Raw genomic sequence first — 24,928 nt, forward strand, 5'->3', positions numbered from 1 at the left:
ATGAATGTGTGCTGTCTCTCCCCAACCCCCATCCCCATTTTAACTCCAGAAAAAGAAATCACCTTTAAAGTGGGTCCTGATGAATTAAAGTGTACTTTCAATTGCTTATGCTAAGGAAAGTTCCATCATGCAGTCAATTGAAAATCCAAAGAATCACTTTCCTCTCTTGAGGTGGAAGGAAGGGAAACCTGCTCTTTCATTTATGACTTCTGTCCTGCGTTTGGAATCACTTGGACACTTAGAAAAAGTGGCTAAAAATTGTTGAGCAGCTGAACTGAATCCATTACCTAAAGGATGCCCAAATGATTCTAAATTCAGCACAAGTCCGGCCATAGAGTCCACAACCTGTCATTTTGCTCTGACAGGTAAATTTATATGTGCATAACGTCCTTGCATATGCACTTGCTTAGCCACTCAGATCAGGGAGTAGATATATGCGGGAAGACGAAGGGCGATGAGTAATCTGGGCTTCAGTAGAAGTCATGACAAAGTCTGGGCCACTGACCAGGGGAAATTTGAGAGCCACATTTTATTAATATTCAGGTAACATTACATCAAAATTGAATGCTTGCTAAATACCTTTGAAATTTTGGGTGCATTTTACTATGTAAATAATCTTTCCTATTTGGAAGCATCAGATTTTTTGAGAGAACAAAGGGCCCTCTCTTGGTTTTGGAATAATTATTTATGGCTTCTTCCTATTCTCACTCATTTTTTCCTTGAGCTTAGTTTTCTAGTAGCCTTGTATTTGGCTGTTAGAGGTTAAATCCACTGGCAGGGGCTCTTTACAGAGCTCAGCACCTGTCATATTGTGGATGTTCAATATCAGTATTTATTTCAGAATCTTGAAAATGTTGGCTGCCTACCTAAAATGCCTTTTAGTTTCAGAATCTCTTTGCTCCCAAGAGCTCAGGGGTCCTTTTAGGTATAATGGTTTTATTTACCCTCAGAACATCCCATCAGGTAAAGAAAGTGAGGACCAGGATTGCTCAGAGAGAGAAAATGACATGCCTAAGATTGTACAACCAGTTAATATGTTTATGTTTAATAATAAGTTTATGAGTTCTCCATTCCTAGGATTAAATCAAGAAAAATCCTGTTCAAGTATTGAAATGCATGGTAAAAAAAATTTGCTTATACTTCACAGTACCAGCAGCTACAGAAGTGCAGGAAAGTCCTAAGAAAATATCTGGTTTACTTTAACCACCATTTATGTCTTACTAAAGAAACAACATCTAGAGGAAACAATATTGAGCCCCCTCTTCATTAAGGAAAGTCACACCAGTTCATTCAAGGGGAAGAAGGTGATAAATGGATTGGAGGATAAGATTGGAGTCCTAAGGATTAGAGAGAGTAAGAAATAGAGAGTAGGAACTAAAACACATAAAGGGACAAAAGGGAAATAGCTTCATTGAGTTTGTAGGGATGGAAATCAGGGAGTGATATAAGTGATTAAAAAGAAGGTTATGAAGTGTCCATGTTGAAGTATCCTAGTGTCTGACCTAGTTAACAGGGAGGTAGTGAAGCCTTGACAAACATTCACTCCCTGATTAATGTCTTACTGGTCACAGAGAATGAGGAAAAAAAAACAACTATTTTTATCTTCCTTCCCTTGGTTAGCCTCTAGAACCTCCCCTTGTCCAGGCTCAGCTTGCTGCAAGTCAGAGTCCCGGCACCCCCTCTACTGACTGGAACTTATTAGATAGAATTTAAGTAAAGCTTTTTTAGACCTTGCCCTATTATATTTAGTGTTTCTCAACACTGTTTGACAGGTGCAGTACAATCAAAAAATCTCACTGGAGGCAACTGAGATTTATTCTGAAATTTTTTTATAACATTTAAAAAATCTTTGTGTGTGTGTGTGTGTGTGTGTGTGCGCGCGCGCGCGCGCGCGCGTGCATCTCTCTCTTCCTGGAATGGAACTATTCCTAAATTTGGAATTCACCTTCAGGTCATTGGAATGGTGAGGTTAAAAATACAGGCTAAACTTGGAGAAAGCATTTTCAAATATTTACCCTCTTAAAAATTATGTTCATAAAGGAACAGAGAAATTCTAGTCTGGCAGAAACTGTATTTTTAACAATAGGAACCTCAACAGTGTAGTGCAAGAAATAGAAAAATTGTGAAAATTCCTATGCAAATAACTACTTTCCTGTGAATGCCAAGGAAATAATCAAGAATGCTAGTTTTGTTCATTTACCCTCCTTGGGGAGTATTTAATCATAAACACAAATTATAAACTTGGCAGAAAAATTCTTGAGGTGATAAATCTACATATTTTATAGTGTTTGAATATAATCACTTTATGATGCAGCTGTCCAAAATCAAGTTTCGCACCAGATCATGAATAGTGAGGTGCCCAGATTATCTCTCTGGCCTTTAGCCAGACTACTCAGTTGAATTCTACTCACCCAAGAACAAACACCTCCAAGACTTTTCACAGTCTTCTTCTTTGTAGCCTATTTTCCCCTCATGAGTGTGCTTTTGTAGCTGTCGCAGTTGTGACACTTCATGATCTGATGGACTAGCCTTCTTGCAAAAATCCTGTTATATAGGTTCTCTAAAACTGTAATAATGCCCTAAATCATAACAGCCACTACTTCTAAGCTTACTAGGGAATCAGCTTTACCCCTGTACTGTAATATTTTTATAATTTGTTTCAGTGACTTCAAGAGGGCCTTTGGTTGTCCTAAATTAGTTGCTGTGTGACCTTGAACAAGTCATTCATTCATTTAATTGTATTTGAGTGCTTACTGTGTGCAGAGCACTGAATTAAGCACATGGGAGAGTAAAATACAACAGTAAATAGACACATTCCCTGCCCACAACGGGCTTTGTCTAGAGTCCAGAAGAGTTAAGAAGTCACTTATTGTTACACAGCATCCTTTCACTCTGATGACACATCCTGCCCTGATATTGTCCAGTTATGAAGCTGTGTTAGTACATACTTGAGTCTTTTAGGAAACCTAATGGATTTAAAGTTGACAAATGAATTGTAAAGTTATGTAACTATATTCCTGATTCTTTGCTCAGTATATCAGGTTGAATCCTTCATTTTTGTCTTATTAAATATGAAATATGTCATTTTCATTCATTTGAATGAAAAATGGCAAAAGCGCTAACTTCTAGTATTCCATAGCAATACAAAATGATGCAGATCTCAACTTCAGTAAAAGCTCATTTATTCAAAATAGTTCTGAATTTCTTGCAGGAGAAAAGGATTTTGTTTTTCGTTTTTTTAAAATACTAAATGTTAATTTGTTGTGACATAGTTATGTTAAGAAACCAGTGTCTTTCTCACAGTTGTTTTTGAACAGCTAGTACAGAGCTACCACTTTGGTTGATAAAGAAGCAGTGTGGTCTGTAGTGGAAAGAATACAGGACTGGGAGTCAGAGCACTTGGCTTCTAATTCTAGCTCCACAACTTGCCTGCTGTGTGACCTTGTGCAAATCACTTAACTTCTGTGTGCCTCAGTTACCTCACCTGTGAAATGGGGATTAGGACTGAGAGCCCCATGTGGGATATGGACTGTGTCCAACCTTAGTACAGTACCTGGCACATAGAAAGTGCTTAACAAATACCCTTAAAAAAAAAACTGGTTCATGTGCATATGTTTCAGCACCTACTGCTAGTTCTAGAAACATTCACCACTGACCATTGCTCTATTGCTATACATCTTGAAATCAACTCGATTCGTTTGTCTAGACCTCCCAAGGGTATCACAGTGCACCCTTGAGAGTTACTGGGCAGGGGTCGGGGTGGGGGGATTAAGCGTTCTCCATCTTTTATCTTCTGATTAAGTAAGGGATGTATTTCTGCTGCTCTCCACTCCTCTGTATTTCACGTGTGTTGAAGAGATATCAGGAAAGTAGGGAGGCAGTATCATAAATGCTTCCAGAAAATATTGTATGTCTACATAAAAATACATTATATTGCTAAATGGTGTAGTGGGGTTTTAATGCTTAGAGATGGAAGAAAACTGAGTAAACTTACTCTAGATCATAAGCTCCTTGAGAGCAGAAATCATGTCTACTAATTCTCTTGTACACTCCCAATTGTTTAGTACAGTGGCCTGCACACAGACACTCAGTAAATACCACTGATTGATCATTCTTTAGTATTGCAGACATTTCGCCCTCCCCCCTGCCTCGGGGTCTCACTTGGAGAGTTCCCAGTACTCTACCACAGGAGGGAGAGTCAGGCAGAGACATATCCATTCCATTCATACGTTGGGCAGTGGCTAGCGAGTGGAAGGCAATCTGCTGTAAGTCAAAACTCCCCTGTGCTAGGCAGCAAAGGCATGGGAGAGAATCAGAGGTGAACACTCAAGTTTACTGCATGGAAGGAGGCAATAGTAAACCACTTCCGTATTTTTACCAAGAAAACTCTATGGATATACTACCAGAACAATTGCTGATGGAAGTGGGGCATTCTGGGAGAGATGTGTTCAAGCGCTTAGTACAGTGCTCTGCACACAGTAAGCACTTAATAAAAACGATTGAATGAATGGCATTACTGTGGGTCGAAGACGACTCAATGGCATAAGACAAGACAAATTGCAGACATTTTCATGGTATACTACACCATTTTTGTTGCAATGTTGTATATGTTAATGCAGTTTTACTGAACGAATTTTTTTTCCACATTTCAGAGCTGTGCGACAGGAAACTCGACTGTACCACCAACTTATTCGTGCCGGACAACTTGCCAGCCAAGATCCTGATGATGATGAAAGTCAACATGTTGATGTCCTGGAAATGCTGGTTAAAGCCCGGGAAGAATATGAACGAGTAAGGTTTTGGGGGGAATTGGTTTGAGGCTTGGGGAAGGAACTAGAGAGATTTATGTGTATGAAAATATTATGTGTATTAATATAAAATTTTCTTCTATTTATTTTTCTATTTATTTTCTATTTGTCTTTCATATGTCACATCTCCTTCAAGAAGCCTTCCCAAACTAAGCTCCACTTTTCATCATCTCCCACTTCCTTCTGTATCACCCTGACTTGCTCCCTTTGCTCTCACCCACCACCAGCCCCACAGCATTTGCGCATATATCTGTAATTTTATTTATTTGTATTGATGTCTGTCTCTCCACCTCTAGACTGTGAGCCCATTGTGGGCAGAGAATGTCACTGTTTATTGGTGTATTATACTTTCATTCATTCATTTGGTTGTATTTATTAAGTGCTTACTGTATGCAGAGCACTGAACTAAGCGTTTGAAGTACAACAATAAAGAGTGACAGTTACCCAAGCACTTAGTACAGTGCTCTGCACACAGTAAGCGCTTAATACATGCTAATGAATGAATGAACAATGAACAGACACATTCCCTGCCCACAAGGAGCTTCCAGTCTAGAGATAAACTGTTCCATGCCCAGATAAGCTGTTCCATGGCCACAGACTACCTGCATACCCTAACCAACCATTTTGCCAAACTTGCTGTTAGTAACTGGGTGTCCAAATGAGAGAGTACCAAACTATCACCCCTAAGGAAAAAGATCACACAGCCAAGTCCTACAGGCGGTGGGATGCTTTTATACCTGCACTCAAAGTCTTTTGTGAGCAGGCAGTTCAAGATATCAGTCTTTTGATTGCTGAAGAGGCAGCAGCCTCTCTTAGCAGCACTTTGGATATCTTTCAACCCTATCTAGGAATGCACTGCTCACGTCAAATGGGGAAAGGGAATAAAAAAAAGTTGTCCCTAAAAATTGCCTGCCTCGCCAAAGTAAATTCAGCTCATCAGTAGACTGTTCTGGGTGAAATGTCCCCTTGTAGAGCAGCACAGATAGGATTTTTGCATCACATGAGGAAAAGTGCAGGGAGCTGCAACGATACTTTTATTCAGGTTTCAGAGCCCTTAAGAGATCATTTGACACCGTCAGTAAACTACTTAATTTGGCTGCCCAGAAAAGTTCCTTCAGATTCTGCATTGACTTCATGATGGCCTGGCTGGCTGTGTCCGAGCAGGTTTGTCACTGGAGTAAAGCAGGGTTATGGAGTGGAGTTGGCCCCATTCATCTTATTCTCTGCAGCCTTGCTGGAAGATACTATAAGAGATCTCTATGCAAGTGTTCGAGCATTACTTCCACCTCTGGAAAACTCAGCAATCTGCAGGTATCATCCAAAGTTCTAGAGACAAGTCACTCAGAAATTGCTGTAAGCAGATGACTGCACCCTAAGGGCATACACCCAAGAAAACATGCAAATGATAATAAACTTGCTTCACTGAATCTGCCAAGCGATTTGGGCTAACAGATAAGTCTAAAGAAAACTGAGTTAATGGATCAATCTGTCCCAGGGAGGCCGTATCCACAATCAATAATCTGTATTGGCAACAGACACCTAAAGGCTGTCAAAGAATTCTGTTATTTAGGAAGCACACTGACCAGAGTGTAACAATAGACGAGGAAATAGAAAATCAAATCAAGAAGGCTGACACTTCCTTTGAGAGACGTGAGGAAAATAGAAGACAGTGTGGTCCCTAAACAGCTGCTGTATGGTGAGCTGAAATTGGGAACTTGAAAGGCAGGAGGCCAGAATAGATGTTCCAAGAGTATAACGAGCCAAAGCCTCAGACAACGATTGATGCATCCCAGCAGGAAAGTAGGAGTCTATATCTGCAGATTGACCAACATGGCATAATAATAATAATCATGATATTTGTTAAGTGCTTACTATTTGCCAGGCACTGTACGAAGCGCTGGGGTGGATGCAAGGAGATCGGGTTGGACACAGTGTCCCACGTAGGGCTCACAATCACAATCTAACAATCCCCATTTTACAGATGAGGTTACTGAGGCACAGAGAAGTGAGGTGACTTGCCCAAGGACACACAGCAGACAAGTGGCAAAGCTGGGATTAGAACCCATGACCTTCTGACTCCCAGGCCCATGATCTATCCACTACTCCATGCTGCTATCAACACTTCACCCCACTGAGACTACTCTCTTCAATGTCCCCAATGATCTCCAGCTCACCCAATCTAATAGACTCTACCCTGGCCTAATCCTCCTTGACCTCTTGGCTGCTTTGGACACTGTGGACTACTCCCTTCTCCTGGAAACACTATTCTGTCTTGATTGCGCTGATGCTGCCCTCTCCTGCTTCTTTTTTTTTTTACCTCTCTGATTAATCCTTTTCAGTTTCTTTTGGAGACTCTTCCTCTGCCTCCCATGCCCTAACTGTGGATATCCCTCCATGCTCTATTCAGGGCCCCTTTCTCTTAAAGGATACTCACTCCCTAGGGAATTCATCAGTAAGTCTCCAAGACCTCACAGGATCCTTACCTGGCTAATACTGGAACCTTTCAGAACATTAGAAACCTGCCTTCCAAAATTCCTTACTTGGAAAACTTTGTCTGAGAGCAATGGTCTCTGCCTGTGACAATGACCAAACCTTGTAATTTCTCCATGGCAGCAGCACCAAGTTCCCATCCAAGCAAAGTTGGGTCCTCCTAATCAATTTCTGCTTCCCAAGACACTGATTTGAATTCTAGGAATATCTCTTCTCATGTGTCCTCCAAATCTTGGGCCAGGTCTATTAGTGGTTTTCTTTAAAAAATCTCTTCACTTTGAAGAATTTTGTTTCTCAAGGAGGGTCTGAGTCTTGATTGCCACTTTTCTCCCTCTGCCTGGAGAAAATTGCAAGTTCAAAGAAAAGCTGCACTCGGAGCCATTGCTGGAGTGTTGCTGATTTCTCATCTTTTTCTTGGTTTTAGAGGCATCTGGTAATGAAAGAAATGCATTGAAAGAGATTAAAAAAAAAAAAGTAAAAAGTGTTCTTTAGCTTACTAAGTCATCCAAAGAATAAAAGTGAACCATATGGTCCTATCTTTGGTAATTTTTGATTGCATAAAAAATGTCAAGGAGAAAAATATGCAGAATTTAATAATGTCTGTTGAGAGAAAATACCCAAAGTGTAGGCTGAATAAAATAATACCTAGGAATAGATTAGAAACTAAACTTCTAGCATAGATTGAGAACAGAGCCCAATATTTGATGATTTGCTTCTTTTTTGGCACATTCTCCTATTTGAACAGTAAATAAACAAACATGGCTTCAATAAAAAAGAGTTCTTCCTGTCAGAGCATGCCTGCCGTCTTTCCAAATAGTTCCAGAGCATTCAAGTTGATAATGACACATGCATTTGTATTTTAATATTTGAGAGGGAACTACTTATCTGTCTGGTACACTCCAGATGGCTCATACAGTAATCCTCCTGGGCAGCCCATATGAGATTGGTAGAGAATCTGCAGGAGAAGAAGGCAGAGAGAGATTTAGAAAGGCCTCAATGATTTAATCTAAGATACTAAATCAGTTTAATCCCTCAAACAACTCCCTTCCAATCAAGTCCATGTGAGAAAATGAAAGCATATTGTCTGCCTCCTTGGTAAGGAGGAGGGGGCAGTTTGAGCCCTGAAACTGTGTTGACCAGTTTAATCTTCTGCAGAAATAACATAGACCTTGCTTTACAGATAATAAATACAGTCAATGTCTGTTATGAACTCACCATAAATTATCATTAACCATGGAGATATATAGACTTGTGTGAATTTGACATGTGTGATTCTCATTAGTGGAAGTTCTTGAGGAAAATTTGAAGATCTCAACTTCAGCATCATTTAAGAATTTTATTCTCTCAAATAAAAAATTCTAGGTCTATGTGATATTGCTGAAATATTAAAAATAAAACACTTCAAAGCCTGTTTTCATGAGGGGCACATTGGGAACAATATCTTGGAGATCATTTGTTTCCTTTTTAGTAGAACTTTACTGATCAGCACTATTCCCGGTATATCAGTTGATAGCGCTTTTTGCACAAAAAAAGCTATCTTCAGTGAAAAAGCTTTTCAGAGACTTGAACTCATTGAAACATTCTATGTCAGTTTCAGTTCTGTCAAATGAGTACACCCAAAATAATATTATCTAACAATGTAACTAATATTTGGCCAAAAAAATTGTCCCACTAAAATATCACAAAAACTAGAGCCTTGCTATACTACAGGTAGAACATTTGCCTATTTCTCATCAAGGTGAATAAAGGCCTCAATGATCTCTCTAGGCTTTAAAAATTGTTTTGTGCCTCTTTGTATAATGATACAAAGCAAGGGTTTGAGAAGCAGTTTGGCCCTATATGTATATATGTTTGTACATATTTATTACTCTATTTATTTTACTTGTACATATCTATTCTATTTATTTTATTTTGTTAGTATGTTTGGTTTTGTTCTCTGTCTCCCCCTTTTAGACTGTGAGCCCACTGTTGCGTAGGGACTGTCTCTATATGTTGCCAACTTGTACTTCCCAAGCGCTTAGTACAGTGCTCTACACACAGTAAGCGCTCAATAAATACGATTGATTGACTGATTGGTAGAGCATGGGCCTGGGAGTCAGAAGGACCTAGGTTCTAATCCCTACTCCTCCACTTGTCTGCTGTGTGATCTTGGGCAAGTCACTTCACTTCTCTGTGCTTCAGTTACCTCATCTCTGAAGTGGAGATTAAGACTGTGAGCCCCATATGGGACATGGACTGTGTCCAACCTGATTAACTTGTATCCATACCATAGTTTAGTACAATGCCTGGCACATAGTAAATGCTTAACAGATACCATAAAAAAGGGGACATGCTCTTAAGAGCAGCTGTATTGCAGTTGGGGGATGCTTGGGGAAAGAAATGAGAGAAAATTAACTCTCATTCAATATTCTTTTAGAAACATTCTCCTGGCTTGAGCAGCTTGAGCCCCCAGTCAAACCCAAGAGTCCCAGAAGATGGTCCTCTCCCAGAACCAAGAAACCTAAGGTCTTCAGTAAAAGTGCTTCCAGTGGTTCCCAGACTTCCAGACAGGGTTTGTATAAACAAAGCCACAGCCTTTTCAGAATTCCAGTATCATTTTATAATGCCTCATGAAAAAAACAGTTGTTTGGTATGTTATTTATGTTTATCTTCAGCCTGTACATACATACCCTTGTCACTACCAGACCTAGATCCTCTCACACTTCGAGAAGTCCTGAAAAATTAGTATCTCTGCTTAGAGAGCAAGCTTCACCTGCTCTGTTTATTGTAGGTAATAACTTCCCTAATTATTTTATATTTGAATGGATCCTTTCAGAGCTATGGATGGGCCACAAAGATTTTCATAAATTGATAGTGACCCTTTACAAACTAATTTGAATTTTCCTTATAGAGTGGTGTCTGCACAAAGGTAAGACTAAGGAATGACAGGTTGAAAAAGATGTCATGAAATCTGCCTGTTTATTGGTCGCACTAATGTCTCACTTGTTTACTAGCTAATAATTGAGTTTGTTGTTAGTACATTTTATCACACTTCAAATGGCAATACAAACGATTGGGGTCCTAGATATAGAGAATTTTTTGCTCTGAGATTACTGGCCTGAGGTGTACCTCCTAATCAGCCCTGAATGCTGCCTGATTGATGACTGCTGCCCCGTAGAAGCAGTAAATTGACAAGAGCTGAAAGAAAGGTAGATTCAGCAGCATCGAGAAGCAACATGGCTCAGTGGAAAGAGCCCGGGCTTTGGAGTCAGAGGTCATGGGTTCAAATCCCGTCTCTGCCAATTGTCAGCTGTTTGACTTTGGGCAAGTCACTTAACTTCTCTGTGCCTCAGTTCCCTCATCTGTAAAATGAGGATTAAGACTGTGAGCCCCCCGTGGGACAACCTGATCACCTTGTAACCTCCCCAGAACTTAGAACAGTGCTTTGCACATAGTAAGTGCTTAATAAATGTCATCATTATTATCCCTAGCCGGTTGTCAATTCTCCTGACACCAGGAGGCCAGAGACCTAGATAGTGACCACAAAATTATACCTGACCTTTTCATAAAGACAGCTGAAATCTTTTAAGGAGTTGAATGCCTTAATTTGAAAATAATAACATATCCCTGTTTTCCCCCTTTCGATTTGCACCTTTTTAGCTTTTGTGCATCATTTCCCCTTCTTCGTTCATTCATTCATTCAGTCGCATTTATTGAGCACTTACTGTGTGCAGAGCACTGTATAAGCACTTGGAAAGTACAATTCGGCAACAGATAGAGACAATCCCTACCCAACAGTGGGCTCACAGTGTAGAAGGGGGAGACAGACAACAAAACAAGCAAACAGGTGTCAATACCATGAAAATAGATAAATAGGATTTTATATACACATCATTAACAAAATAGAGTAATAAATATGTGCAAATATACACAAGTGCTATGGGGAGGAGAAGGGGGTAGAGCAGACAGTGGGAGTAGGGGCAATGAGGAGGGTTGGAGGAGCAGAGGAAGGGGGGGGCTCAGTCTGAGAAAGCCTCCTGGAAGAGGTGAGCTCTCAGGGGGGCTTTGAAGAGAGCTAGTTTGGCGATTTGAGGAAGGAGGGCATTCCAGGCCAGAGGAAGGACGTGGGCGAGAGGTCGACGGCAGGACAGGCAAGAAAGGGCCAGGGGTTGATGGTGGGACAGGTGAGGAAGGAGGCCCCGTGAGGAGGTTAGCGGCAAAGGAGTGGAGTGTGCGGGCTGGGATGTAGAAGGAGAGAAGGGAGGTGAGGTAGGAGGGGGCAAGGTGATGGAGAGCTTTGAAGCCCAGAGTGAGGAGTTTTTGCTTGATTTGAAGGCAACCAGTGGAGATTTTTGAGGAGGGGAGTGACATGCCCAGAGCGTTTCTGTAGAAAGATAATCCGGGTAGCAGAGTGAAGTATAGACTCATTAATGTCGTTAAATTATATTAATTATATTATATTAATATATCATATAATATACGTTATATATTATATTATACTATATAATAAAATTATATTAATAAATGTCGTTAAATGGACATTTTGGGGGTTGAATTTAATTATTTTACAAAACTCATTTCTGATTATCCCAAAGGACAAAGAGCTGGTAAAATTTTCATTTGGATATTCACAGCTGCTAGGTCCTTCATTAAATGTTCTTAGAGATACATATCGTCCGTTCATAAAACTTTCTTTAGAAAAGATTAAATGTAAAATGATTCTAACGTACCGCTTAGTACAGTGCTCAAGCGCTTAGTACAGTGCTCTGCACACAGTAAGCGCTCAATAAATACGATTGAATGAATAATTATCTCCCACTCATAAATTGTTATGCCTAGTAGCTGTGCCACCTAGTGGTACGAAGTAAATACTGCAGTAGTGTTGTCGCAGGTATCGAAGGTCTACTTCGTAATAATAATAATAATAATGGTGATGATAATAAAGAATCTCAAGTGTAAAAAAAAATCACTTCTTAAAAATGTATTTGTATATTACTCAACTGCAATCGAGTACGGTTTCGAACAATCACTTTATGTAAAATCCAGATATACAACATGCAATAATTGATGATATATTCCAGGATACGTAAACCTCACCCGATAAACGATCCAATCAGTGCAAGGTTGTATTACAGAAATCAAGACTTCTATTTTCCCATTTTAAAAAAATGATTCCAAGGATAAGAAAATAACTAAAAACAATAATGATTTGGTATTTGTTAAATGCTTACTATGGGCCAAACACTGTACTAAACCCTCGGGTAGACTCAAGATAATCAGGTCCCACAAGGAGCTCACAGTCTAAGCAGGAGGGAGAACAGATGTTGAATCTCATTTTACAAATGAGGGAACTGAAGGCAGAGAGACTCAATCAATCAATCAGTCATATTCATTGGAAGTTATATGATTTGCCCAAGGTCACACAGCAGGCAAGTGATGGAGCCAGGATTTGAACCCAAGTCTCCTGACTCCAAGTCCTGTACTCTTTCCACATCATGCATGGTAATACCAGTAATAATAGTGGTATTTCTTAAGCACTTACAGTGTGCCAAGCACTGTACTGTTCGCAGGTTGGGCCCAGAAGCTACATTGTAGTGGCCCACAGCACTGCTGATGGTCAACCGGCTGCCTGACACACTGTCTGGGCCCCGCAAGTACACAAGGGCCCAGTCCACTCCTTGGCACACATGGCCAGTAGATCACTATTAAGCACTTACTATGTGTCAAGCACTGTTCTAAGCACAGGAGTACAGACAAGTTAATCAGGTAGGACACAATCCCTGTCCCATATGGAGCTTACAGTCCAAGTAGGAGGGAGAAGAGCTAGTGAGTATTTTACAGATGATGAAACTGGAGCACAGGGAATCAATCAATTAATCAGTCGTATTTATTGAACACTTATTGTGTACAGAGAACTTGGGAAAGTACTGTATAACAGAGTTGCAGACACACTCCCAGTCCACAATGAGCTTACAGTCTAGAGGGGGAGACAGACATTAATATAAAGAAAATTATGTATGTGGATGTAAGTGCTGTGGGGCTGAGGTAGGAGTGAATAAAGGGTGCAAATCCAAGTGCAGGGATGATGCAGAAGGGAGTGGTAGAAGAGAAATGAGGGCTTAGCCAGTGAAGGCCTCTTGGAGGAGATGTGCCTTTACTAAGGCTTTGAAGGTGGGGAAAGTGATCATCTGTCGGATATGAAGAGACAGGGTGAGGGCAGGAAGTCGGCGGCAAGAGAGACAAGATCGAGGGACAGTGAGTAGGTTGGCATTAGAGGAGCAAAGTGTGTGGGCTGGGTTGTCCAAGGTCACACAGCAGGCAAATGGCAAAGACAGGATTAGAACCTCTTAAGCACTTAGTACAGTGCTCTGCACACAGTAAGCACTCAATAAATACAATTGATGATGACTCCCAGGCCCATGCTCTTTTCCACTAGGCCACACTGTTCCTTTGATTAAAATAAACAACATAAATGAAATCAGAATTTTTAAAAAGTGAAGCAAAATTAATTAATGAATTATGCCAAGCTGCAGTGAGAATGCAGCCATATTTTCTTGAGGGAGGCACAAAAGAAATGATATAATAAAACTAGTCCCAAATTAAGAAAGCTTTCATTTTCCTTCCACTCATATACCAACTGACAGTTATGAAGGGCATCTTTGTCTATGCATTTAATCAATTAAGTATTTCATGTCAATCAGTAGTATTTTTTGAGCTCCGACTATGTGCAGGGTACTGTACTAGGTGCTTGGGAGAATACAATACAGGTTAGAGACAATCCTTGCCTTTGAGTACTTAGGTCCATTTGGCACTGAAAAACTTTGAGCACCCATAGGAAAAATTCTATGTTAGGACAACCAAATAATTTGAGTGTGTATATACATCCTTGTGACTAAATTGAAAAATAGATGACAGGTCTCCTCATGTTCTCTAATCTCATTCTCTGTCCTTTAAGACTCTGTTCTAAATTCCATGGGCTTCTCATTTTTCACTCATTCTCTCAGGCAGCTCATCTGCTGACAAAGTGCCAGCTCCCCTCTCTATGCAGAGTACTCCCAAATCCACCTACCTCTCCAACTCTGACCTGTCATCTGATTAGGTATTTCCAGTCAGTCAGTAGTATTTTTTGAGTGCTGACTGTGTGCAGGGCACTGTACTAGGTGCTTGGGAGAGTATAATGTAACAGAGGTGGTAGACACATTCTCCGCACTAATCTTGCCTCCAAGACACCTCTACTTGGATCCCATCGACACCTCAAAGTCATCCTGGCTAAAGCTGAACTTATCTTCCCTCCTAAACCCACTTCTTCAACTTTCAAATCCCTATGGACCACACCACTTTCCTCCCTGTCTCAGTAGCTTGCAACTTTGGTGTCATCTGCTGTGTCTATTTATTGCTGTATTTTACTCTCCCAAGTGCTTGGTACAGTGCTGTCTACACACAGTAAGCACTCAGTAAAGATGATTGAATGAATTAATCTGTGGCATCTCCCTGTCTTTCAGCTCTCACTTTCAATCAACTGCTGTCTTGCCTTTACGTTTCCTAGATCTGCCCCTTCCTTTCCGTCCAGACAGCTACCACCCTAGATGTATCTGATAATTGCCTTCTTGTCAAATTATTTAGACTACTATATCAGCCTTCCTACTGTCTTCCTGTCTCTAACTTATCCTCCTCTTCACTCTAACCTCCATGCTGCTACACTCAAATCAATCAGTGGTATTTATTGGGCACTTACTTTGTGTAGAGCACTTGGGAGAGTACAGTACCACAGAATTAGCAGACACATTCCCTGCCCATAACGAGCTTACAGTCTTGAGTGGGAAACAGACATTAACATGAATAAATAAGTAATTTATAACATACAAATTATGTATTTGCTACACACATCATCGTCCTGAAGATTCACTCGGTTTGTATCTCTACATTCCTAAAAAACCTTCCATGGATGACCATCTCCCTCTGCATCACACACAAACTCCTTACTTTTGGCTTCAAGGCTCTGCTCTAGCTTTTATCCATCTCTTTACCTGCTCTGTATCATCATAGTCCTCCTAAAATCCCACTTGCTCCAGGAAGTCTTCCCCAATTAAATCAAAACAACCCAGTTGCATCAACCCCAACACCCATCCTTACCACCTATGCACTTTATTCCTATCCTCAGGCCTTACAAACACATGTATATTTTTGTTTGTATGTTCATTTTATATATCCAACTATTTCATCCTGATTTATTTGCACTACTTCTTACTATATCCTTGTTCTTCCTGTGCCTACTTCTTGTAAATATTTTTTGTCTTTCTATCTCTTCCATTAGACTGTAAGCTCCTTGAAGGTAGGGAGTGTGGTTCTTCTATTATACCTTTCCAAGTGTACAGTGCTTGGCACTTAGGTGTTCAGTGCAAACTCTGAATTGATGACAATGAAGGAAATGACTTTTTGTAATTAAAATGCCCTCAGAGTTTCTTAAAAGCTAATTCCAGTGAAATATGGAGATAGCTAAATATAGATCGACTTTTTCCATATCTGATGTTTTATGTGTTTGTTGTTTTTGCCCTTTTGATGCCTCAGAATCAGGGGATACATTGGCCTAGTTCAACAGTGGGAGACCTGAACCCTCACTCCTAACTCAGAAATAAGAGTGGCCAGCTGGTTCTTTTCAAACTACCCCCATGTGAAATCCCAGCTTCAGAGAATAGGGAGTATATGGTGAGCACCCACACACAGTAGGAAGAAATTACAATACCTGAAAATTAATGTACTTGGTATTTGGATGTATAAGCATTTACTGAATTATTGAAGCCCTAATTTGTTTCCCTGTGGTTGGAGTTACTCTCTCAACTTACTATATCTGGATATTTCAGACTTAAAAATAGACACCTTGGCCTCAATCATATATTGCAGGCCAAAAATTAAATGAAAATAGCACTTCTAATAAGTGATTTATATTTATGCTTATATACAATGGGAATGCAGCCATATTTTCTTGATGTAATCACACAAGAAGTGGTATAGTGAAACAAAGCTATTGTTTTACCTTCATCTAATACCAATAGCTGGATAATCAAAAGGAGGTGTTTTTTTCAGTAAGAACTCTCTAGATAGCTTGCTAGTAGACCCAGCCTGTGTGTGTTTCCAGAGAGTTATAACATATATGCCGACTTGACCAAAGGAAGCCTTGCTTTACTGAGTGAGTATAGGAGAAGCGTTGGCCATCAGAAAAGCATTAAAAAATGGCGAATGTTTGTATAATTCAGTGTTTTGGAAATTTCTGTTTTCAGCTCATTGTGGGCAGGGAATGTGTCTACCAACTCTCTTATACTCTCTATTGTACTCTATTGTACTCTCCTAGGCACTTAGTACTTCGTTATGCACACAGTAAGCACCCAATAAATTCCATTGATTGAATGATTAATTGAAGTAGTGGTTTCCTAATGAGGTCGTCCCAATCCTGTTTTAGAATTAATTGCCAATATAGGCTTCCCTTTCCAAGGGCAGAGGTTAGAGTCCGTAAAGGCCCTGAGAATGGCAAGACCAGAGACTTATAGGACAGAGAGGGTTTAGGAGCTGCATGACTTTTGTCACATTGGGTAAAATTCAAGAAAGTTTGAGGTGCAGGGTGAGGGGGGGGGGTGGTTCAGTTGATTAACATTGCACCATGAACTTAAATGCAACTGTTCACTGGAAGTTCACTGTTACCATAAATTTACTAATAATAATTACTTTTAAGTTCCCTGTGGACTAATGGAGAAGGACAATACATTATCCACCCTCCCATCTGTGTTGACTATGCCCTTGGCTGTGTACCCCTCAAGTACTTTGATACTCACCTCAGCCACAGGGCACTTATGTTAATATCCTTTACTCTACTATTTCTTCTATCTGTAATTTATTTTAATATCTGTCTCCCCCTGTAAATGGTAAGCTACTTGTGGACAGGAAATCATGTCTACCAACTCTATTGTTGTACTCTGCCAAGCACTTAGTACAGTTAAATGAGAGGTATTTTTTTCTCAGATGCAAAGTAGTTGTTCACAACTGTAGGCCGTGGCAGCTAAAAAAAGTATTTGGAAAGTTGAGCATGGATACTCAAATGCTGAATTGGAAAAACAGTAGTTGGGAAGAGAAAGCACTGTAGTCTTTCTTTGTGTAAGTATAAATGTTAACAGTGAGAAAGTAAGGTATTTAGAAAAAAATGAGACATGCCCATCGATTTGGTAATGACCACAAGTAGTGAATTGCATGAATTTCACTGTCGTGCTTTGTTTCTCAAAACACTGAAAATTTGGAAGATCAAATGTATATTCATATATATATATATGTATCAATATATATTTATACAATAGCAATGAAATCTAATATCTATATATATTTAAAGACACTTAGGTGATATTCTGAATACAGGAAATCCCTTAAGGAAGTACAAATTATTATGACAAGTAAATCTACCTGGTAGCATAATCCAGGTGGATTTTAAATTTTCTATTCTGATCAACTTTGAATTAAACAAGAAGCATATTGTCACATTAACTTGGTAAAGTATATTTTATTAACTTCTAAATAGTAACAGAGTTCTGTGTCAAATGCTACCCATTAGTGATAGAATGTAATAATAATGGCATGATTATGTTCTAAATGTTTCAGAGGTAGAGGGTTTTGTTTCCCCATTGTTAAATTGAACATTTGCCCTCGCTTGAAAATATTGAAATTTCAATTTAGTGCATTCTTCATGATCCAGATTTTTGTTGGTTGTTGCTCTGAGATGCTTGTGGAAATTAGATGTACCGAAAATATGATATTGCATATTGGTAAATTAATTCTCCATAAGCATGTTTGCAAATCATTGATTCAAGCTGTTATTATTCTGGAATGGAGTGCTGACAGTTTGTCACCAGGGGAATGATGATCTTCATTCTCTCCAACTAGGAGGGGTAGGAAGGGCATGGGGGAAAGAGGTGTGGCCCCTTCCCTCTTCCCTTTCCCCCATACCCAAAAAGTTTGGGAAAATCCCTGGGAAGCATTTCCCCTATTTTTTGATAAAATTTAACAGCATTCCCCCAAGTTTCACCTCTAAATATCAGATGTCTAGAGTTGCTGCTCTCTGGAGTGCAAGCATCTTGGGAGCAGTGAATAGGTCTTTTTTCTTGTTTTAGTGTAAGTGACACTTGGGCACATTTGAAGGCAGAGGGGAAAGAGCTATCAGAGAATGAGCAGTTGATGATTGTGGCCAGGGAAGGAAGCAAATTGAGGAAAGATGGTTTTCGTAAGTGAGAAGGGATGGAATCTGGCACACCGGGAGAGAGGGTAGATTTTGAAACCAGGCAGGAGTTCTCTTGAGAAACACCTGAGAGGAATGAGATAATGCTTTTGGAGATTGGGGAGAGTTGGGATGATGAGACGAAAACTTCAAGCACTTGATAGTCACCCTACCCTCAGCCCCACAGAACTTATGTATGTATCCTTATACTCTGCCATCTTCCCCATCTGTAATTTATTTTAAGGTTTGTCTCCCCACCTGGACTGTAAGCTATTTGGGCAGGTATTGCATCTCACCAACTCTATTGTACTGTACTTTCCCAAGTAATTAGTACAGTGCTCTGCACACAGTAAGCACTCAATAAATGCCATTGATTGATTGAGTGACTTAAGGAACTAGCCATGGACAGCCAAGTACAAATTCATAAGCAAGTACTCCAGTACACAACTTTTATGGGAGTTGATCTGTTAAATGGCTTAATGGTGGAAATTAGAACTTTTTCTACTATTCCACAATAATGATAATTGAGATGAGGGCCAATGGCAATAAATCTTGCTTTTGCCTTTTATCTTTTCTGTTCCTGTCCCACTCCTTGATAAGCAACAGGAGTTTAAAACTAGATATTTTACTACTGCCCAAGAGATAAACTATGAAACACTTAAAACTGTGGTGATCTCCATTGATAGCAGTAAAATAGGATACAGACGAAAAATGGTTGTCAATTTTGTTATATTTTCTCAGATTTAGCGTACTAATATTGCCTGGATGGTCATTTGCCTTTCATGATATATCTTACTTAGGTAAGAGTTTCATTGTAATTTGTAGGCATTGTGGTTTTACTACCACTAAAGTGATAAACAAGCAGTCAGTAATTCAGGTGGCCGAGATGTGATTTGGAATACTTTCCTATATACTTTGCTTTCAGTTCTCCTAGGTATTTATTTTACAAAAGGATTACATTGTAAATGCATTACATACCACAAAACAAACTGAAATTTCAAATAACAAACAGGTCTTGATTTTTCTAATTTATCATGGGATTGTACCTGTTGTTCAAGCTAGGACTGTTTATCAGATCTCTGGGAATCTCACAAACACTGGTTAAAAACAAGCTTGATAATTATCAGATTTACTGCACTCGCACATGATGTCCTTCTTTCCTAATTCACTTAATTAAATGAGTTGAATTTTGTATCCTGTTTCAATTCCATGAAAATTGTGCGCTGTCATTCCTGTGAACTGCGTGTCACTTAGGGACATTTCTGTTAGCGCAAACGAGCTGTTCATCCTTTTAACTTATCAGTCAATTTGCTAAATTGGAGAGAATTACTCATAGCGATGTACGAGATCTATTTCCTTGAAACATGCATATCTTTAAATTTGATCTTCCTAATTCCTGTCCAAAGTAACGTATTTTGGTTGCTCGTCATGGACGATGTCTACTTATGCCAATTGTACTAAATTTTGCCTACCCATTATTCTTCTTTTAGCAGGTTCACCTTCCCCAGTTGGTTACCCAGCAACCAAGTCCAATGCCTCCTCCGATCCTTTGGTCTCCTCATGTTTTCCAGTCGCCACCCTCAGAGTACCCTCTGCTCCAGAGTCATGCCAGCTCCCCTGCTCCAGAAGCTGCTTTACCACCTATCCGGACGTATCGTCCCATCATTCTCAACAAGTCTGAGCTCCAAGATACACTGATTTATCTATTAAGGGTAGCTATCTTTAATGTAATTGATGATTTTAAAAAATGTGAATGTAAAGAAATGAAATGATACATCTATTTTGCAAGAAAGTGTTTCAGAGTGTAAATTCAGAATGTTCAAGGTACACTCGCTTTATCAGCTTTCCAGCAAAATGATTTGGTTTGGAGATATCTATCTTCAATTCTCATTTTAAGAAAGTGCAAGAAAATTTCAGTACATTTCCAGAGTTGCCCTTCCTGTGTTTTTTCAGAGTTCTCCTGACTTGTATAGCTATCATTTTCAATGAATTACAACCTAGACTTTCTACAGCAGCCTTAGGTTAAGTGAGTTATTTGGCCTTTCTCTCCAGTGCTCGTGTAGGAGTTACTTGGCAGATGATTAAAAATTAAGTGTCATATTGGGTCAGAATAGTAGTCTCTCCATTCAAGCATTCTGAATCCTACAGTGATATGATGATTGCCCTCCTTGTTATCCATCCTAAAGATTAGGCTGCAATCATAATGATAATACTTGTAGTCGTCATTAAGCACTCCCTATGTGCCAAGCACTGTACTAAGGTTGGACACAGTCCCTGTCTCACATGGGGCTCACAGTCTTAGGGGGAGAAGCAGCGTGGCTCAGTGGAAAGAGCCCGGGCTTTGGAGTCAGGTCATGGGTTCAAATCCCAGCTCCGCCACTTGTCAGCTGTGTGACTTTGGGCAAGTCACTTAACTTCTCTGGGCCTCAGTTCCCTCATCTGTAAAATGGGGATGAAGACTGTGAGCCCCCCGTGGGACAACCTGATCACCTTGTAACCTCCCCAGCACTTAGAACAGTGCTTTGCACATAGTAAGCACTTAATAAATGCTATCATTAAATTGGCATTTAACCCCCATTTTACAGATGGGGAAACTGAGACAGAGTAGTGAAGTGATTTGCTCAAGGTCACACAGCAAGCAAGTGGCAGAACTGGGATTAGAACACAGGTCCCCTGACTCCCAGGCCTGTGCTCTTTCCACTACGCCATGCTGCTTCCCATCTATATCATCTAATATTCTTAAATTTTGCCTCTAGTAACTCATTAGGAATCACTCATCCATGAATTTGTCCAAACACTCAGAACCTAATTAATATTTTCATCCAGCACAACTTCCTGTAGTAATGAACTCCATGCTGCATAGGTTGGCCTGGTTTGCTAGTCTCTTCCCCATCTTCCAGAAAACTATAGTAAGTGTTTTCAGCTGCTCTGGTTTCAAGTGGAAGGAAATAAGGAAAAAGCAAAGAATGTAGTTCTTAAAATCAGTTGTGGGAAGGGCAAAGTACTGGTAACCTGCATAATATGACTTAATACATGAAATTTCACTGTGATGTAACTTCTAAAATCAAAAACAAATAAAAACATACACGGTTTTAAGCCATTTGTTAGGCCCTGGGCTGCTGCTGAAGATTTAGATGAGGAAAAGCTGTGAGACTCACAGGCTAAGCCTAGGGTCTATGAGTTCCAATCCTACCTTGCATTATTAGTGTTCTGAGCTAGGGCCACCTCTAGAGAATTTTCCCAACCCCCAATCTTGTCTTGTCTTATGCTGTCGAGTCATCTCTGACCCATAGCTACTCCAAGGACACATCTCTCCCAGAACGCCCCACCTCCATTTGCAGTCGTTCTGGTAGGGTATCCATATAGTTTTCTTGGTTAACATACAAAAGGGTTTACCATTGCCTTCTTATGCACAGTAAACTTGAGTCTCCACCCTCGACTCTCCCATGCCACTGCTGCCTACCACAGGGAAGTTTTGACTTCTAGCAGATTGCCTTCCACTTGCTAGCCACTGTCCAAGCTAGGAATGGAATGGATATGCCCCTGCTTGACTCTCCTTCCCGTAGCCGAGACGGATAAAGTACTGAAAACTCTCCAGGTGTGACCCTGAGAGGGGAAGCCCCAATCAATCAATCTATCAATCAATCAATCGTATTTATTGAGCACTTACTGTGTGCAGAGCACTGTACTAAGCACTTGGGAAGTACAAGTTGGCAACATATAGAGACAGTCCCTACCCAACAGTGGGCTCACAGTCTAAAAGCTCACAGTCTAAAAGTCACAATCAGAAGTGAGGAAAGCCTCAAGGGGCAGTGAGCGCTGCATCTCCCCCAGCCATTTCTGTACGAATTCATCTCCCATCATGGAATTGAAGCCAATGGGAAATAAATAATAACAATAATACTAATGGCATCTGTTAAGCGCTTACTATGTGCAAAGCACTGCCCTAAGCACTAGGGAGGATACAAGGTGATCCGGTTGTCCCACATGGGGCTCACAGTCCTAATCCCCATTTTACAGATGAGGTAACTGAGGCACAGAGAAGTGAAGTGATTTGCCCAAAAGCACACACAAAGTCACAAAGTACAGTTTAGTGTGCAAGATTGTAATTTATAGACAACTTTTCAGGAATGTGTTCTCAATATCTGTAGCTGTAAGCTCATTGTCTAGACTGTAAGCTTGTTGTGGACAGGGAATGTGTCTGTTTATAGTTGTATTGTACTCTCCCAAGTGCTTAGTAAAGTTCTTTGCACACAGTAAGCGCTAAATAAATATAACTGAATGAATGAATGAGTAGATATAAATACAAAATCCATTATTATAAGCATAAAATCAATAGCTTTATATTTATATACTTTATATAGAAGCGCTTAGTACAGTGCTCTGCACACAGTAAGTGCTCAATTATGATTAAATGAATGGATAGCTATAAATATAAAATCCATTATTATAAGCATAAAATTAATAGCTTGTTTTTCTCCTGCAGAATGATTCCAGCTTTCTCAACACGCTGCATGATGTCTACCTGCAAATTCTGTCCAAGAGTCTGAGTGATGTCAAATTGTAATTGGATCTAAATGATATTGAAAGTATACCCATGTCAAAAGCCAATGTGCCTCCCTCAGTAACATTTTTTTCATGTTTTAAGGCAATTCTTTGTTTTCAAAGTTTTGAAATGGAATCTTAATGTTTTGAGTAATAGTCTCAGAAATACATTTCACTGTGAAGCTTCACCAGCAAATATTTGTTTTAATGAAAAAGTGAACATTTGTGTTGAATTTCATTTGTATCTGCATGAAGAAGGTATGCAAGATGCAGTTTTAATTTCTCATTTTCAATAGTTCAGGAAAGTAAATGAGGAAAACCTGTTCCCTCCTGGAAGGAAATTGCTTACTGTTGCTAAGAGAAAAAGTGGTCATTTACTTCCAAGAGAGACAAATTTTATTCATTGTGAACCTTAGCATTTGACCCAATATTTGTACTCTGATCAAAATTTATCTGTGTGCAAAAACAGCTTCCAGTTTTTGAACATCAAGGCTTGAGCTGGAAAGCAATCCGAGACTCAGAACTCCAAGTTCTGACAGCTCATGGTAAGAATTGAGTTTAGGGCTACAAAATTGTTTTCCCCATTCCATCGCAAAGCCTGTTTTGTAGCATGCCACATTTTGCAGCATTCTGCCTGGCACCCAACTCTAGGCGAAGCCCAGTTTGGTTAAAGCCAAAACTCTGTTAGGTGAGGGGGAAATATGTTTCTTTTCATAGGTGAAGGGTACTGCAGCATAATCTAATGCTTTTTCTCCTATGTAAAAAAGTAAAAGTTAAAGTAAAAAAAAAATAAAAAGTGTAAGGTTAAAAAAAGTTTTAAAAAAGAAAAAGTTTAAAAAAATTGTGTTCCTTGACACTTTAACAAAAGGCCAGTGGAATAATACCTCCTATTTGTTCTACATTCCACAGTTGTGCTGATAGGTATGTATTTCAAGCCATGCAGAAAAGGATTAGTTTGTTATCCTTTTCCCTCATTTGTTAGTGTCATTGTTCAGAAATTTGAAAGTCTACATTAAGTTTTGCCGGTTTGCTCATTAGGTTAATATTTCTCCATTTCCAGACAGAAGTGGGGAAATGATGTGCTGCAACCTTTTGTGATTTGTTTATTATTTTAGGACTTATTGTGTTAAGTATTGTTTTTAGTTAAAATAATTTCTATTTATTTTATATATTATCTTGTGATATTTAGCCCATTGAGATAGTGTACCATTTACTTTGTGGAGGCACTATCATAATGAAAAAAAGAGGTAAAATTGACTCTGCCATGCAGCATAAAGATGGGCTGTGATGATTGCTGCCAGAAACAAGATCTTTCCTTGGAAGTGATTAGATTAACCTTTAATGGCTACACAATCACAAATTGAAGGGTTGTTTTTGTTATTTATTTTTAATTACTATTTTGCTTTGGCCTTCAGTTCTGAGCAGAAAAGTACTATTTTTGTTTTGCTTGATTTTGTTTCGCTAACTCTGCTTCCTGAATAATTTTTCAGCCTCTCAATTTGTTGTTTCCAGTGGATTTTCATTAGTATTCTGGTGAAAAAGTGCTGATTTCAGTAAGATTTTTTTGTGAGTCCTCAGTTAGACATATTTTGTGAATAAATTCAATAACTAAAATTTGGTTGTCACCCAGAAAAGAGGAAGTTATTCTCAAATGACTTTGACATTGGCTGAGGTAATTATCTGAAGAATTTTGGCAAAATCTAGATAATTTTGGTAGGGTAAATGAGACCTAAAATTTGCCTTATCACTCAATCTTTCTCTCCAGGAATGTTATACTCACATATTTAAATTTTTCTCTACTGATTGTTCTAGAACCATGTTTTTTTAAAAACCTGCAGATTTGTGCTAAATT

At 39.4% G+C, this 24,928-nt stretch overlaps 1 protein-coding gene across 5 annotated transcripts in view; it reads left to right on the forward strand.

The window, feature by feature from the left end:
* DCP1A (decapping mRNA 1A) overlaps positions 1-24,275 on the forward strand; it is a 125,762-nt gene extending 101,487 nt beyond the window's left edge. Inside the window, exons 8-11 of one of the 5 annotated variants that reach the window (XM_038772850.1) lie at positions 4,653-4,791; positions 9,715-9,849; positions 20,022-20,243; positions 23,018-24,275. In XM_038772850.1, coding sequence (XP_038628778.1) covers positions 4,653-4,791; positions 9,715-9,849; positions 20,022-20,243; positions 23,018-23,098 — 577 coding nt within the window. In that variant the 3' untranslated portion in view covers positions 23,099-24,275. The remainder of the gene's footprint in view (positions 1-4,652; positions 4,792-9,714; positions 9,850-20,021; positions 20,244-23,017) is intronic. The other 4 variants (XM_038772851.1, XM_038772852.1, XM_038772853.1 and 1 more) reach the window with 4 other exon arrangements.
* Positions 24,276-24,928: the final 653 nt, after the last annotated feature.

The sequence above is a fragment of the Tachyglossus aculeatus genome, chromosome X1 (genome assembly GCF_015852505.1).
Source record: "Tachyglossus aculeatus isolate mTacAcu1 chromosome X1, mTacAcu1.pri, whole genome shotgun sequence".
Taxonomy (NCBI): Eukaryota; Metazoa; Chordata; class Mammalia; order Monotremata; family Tachyglossidae; genus Tachyglossus; species Tachyglossus aculeatus.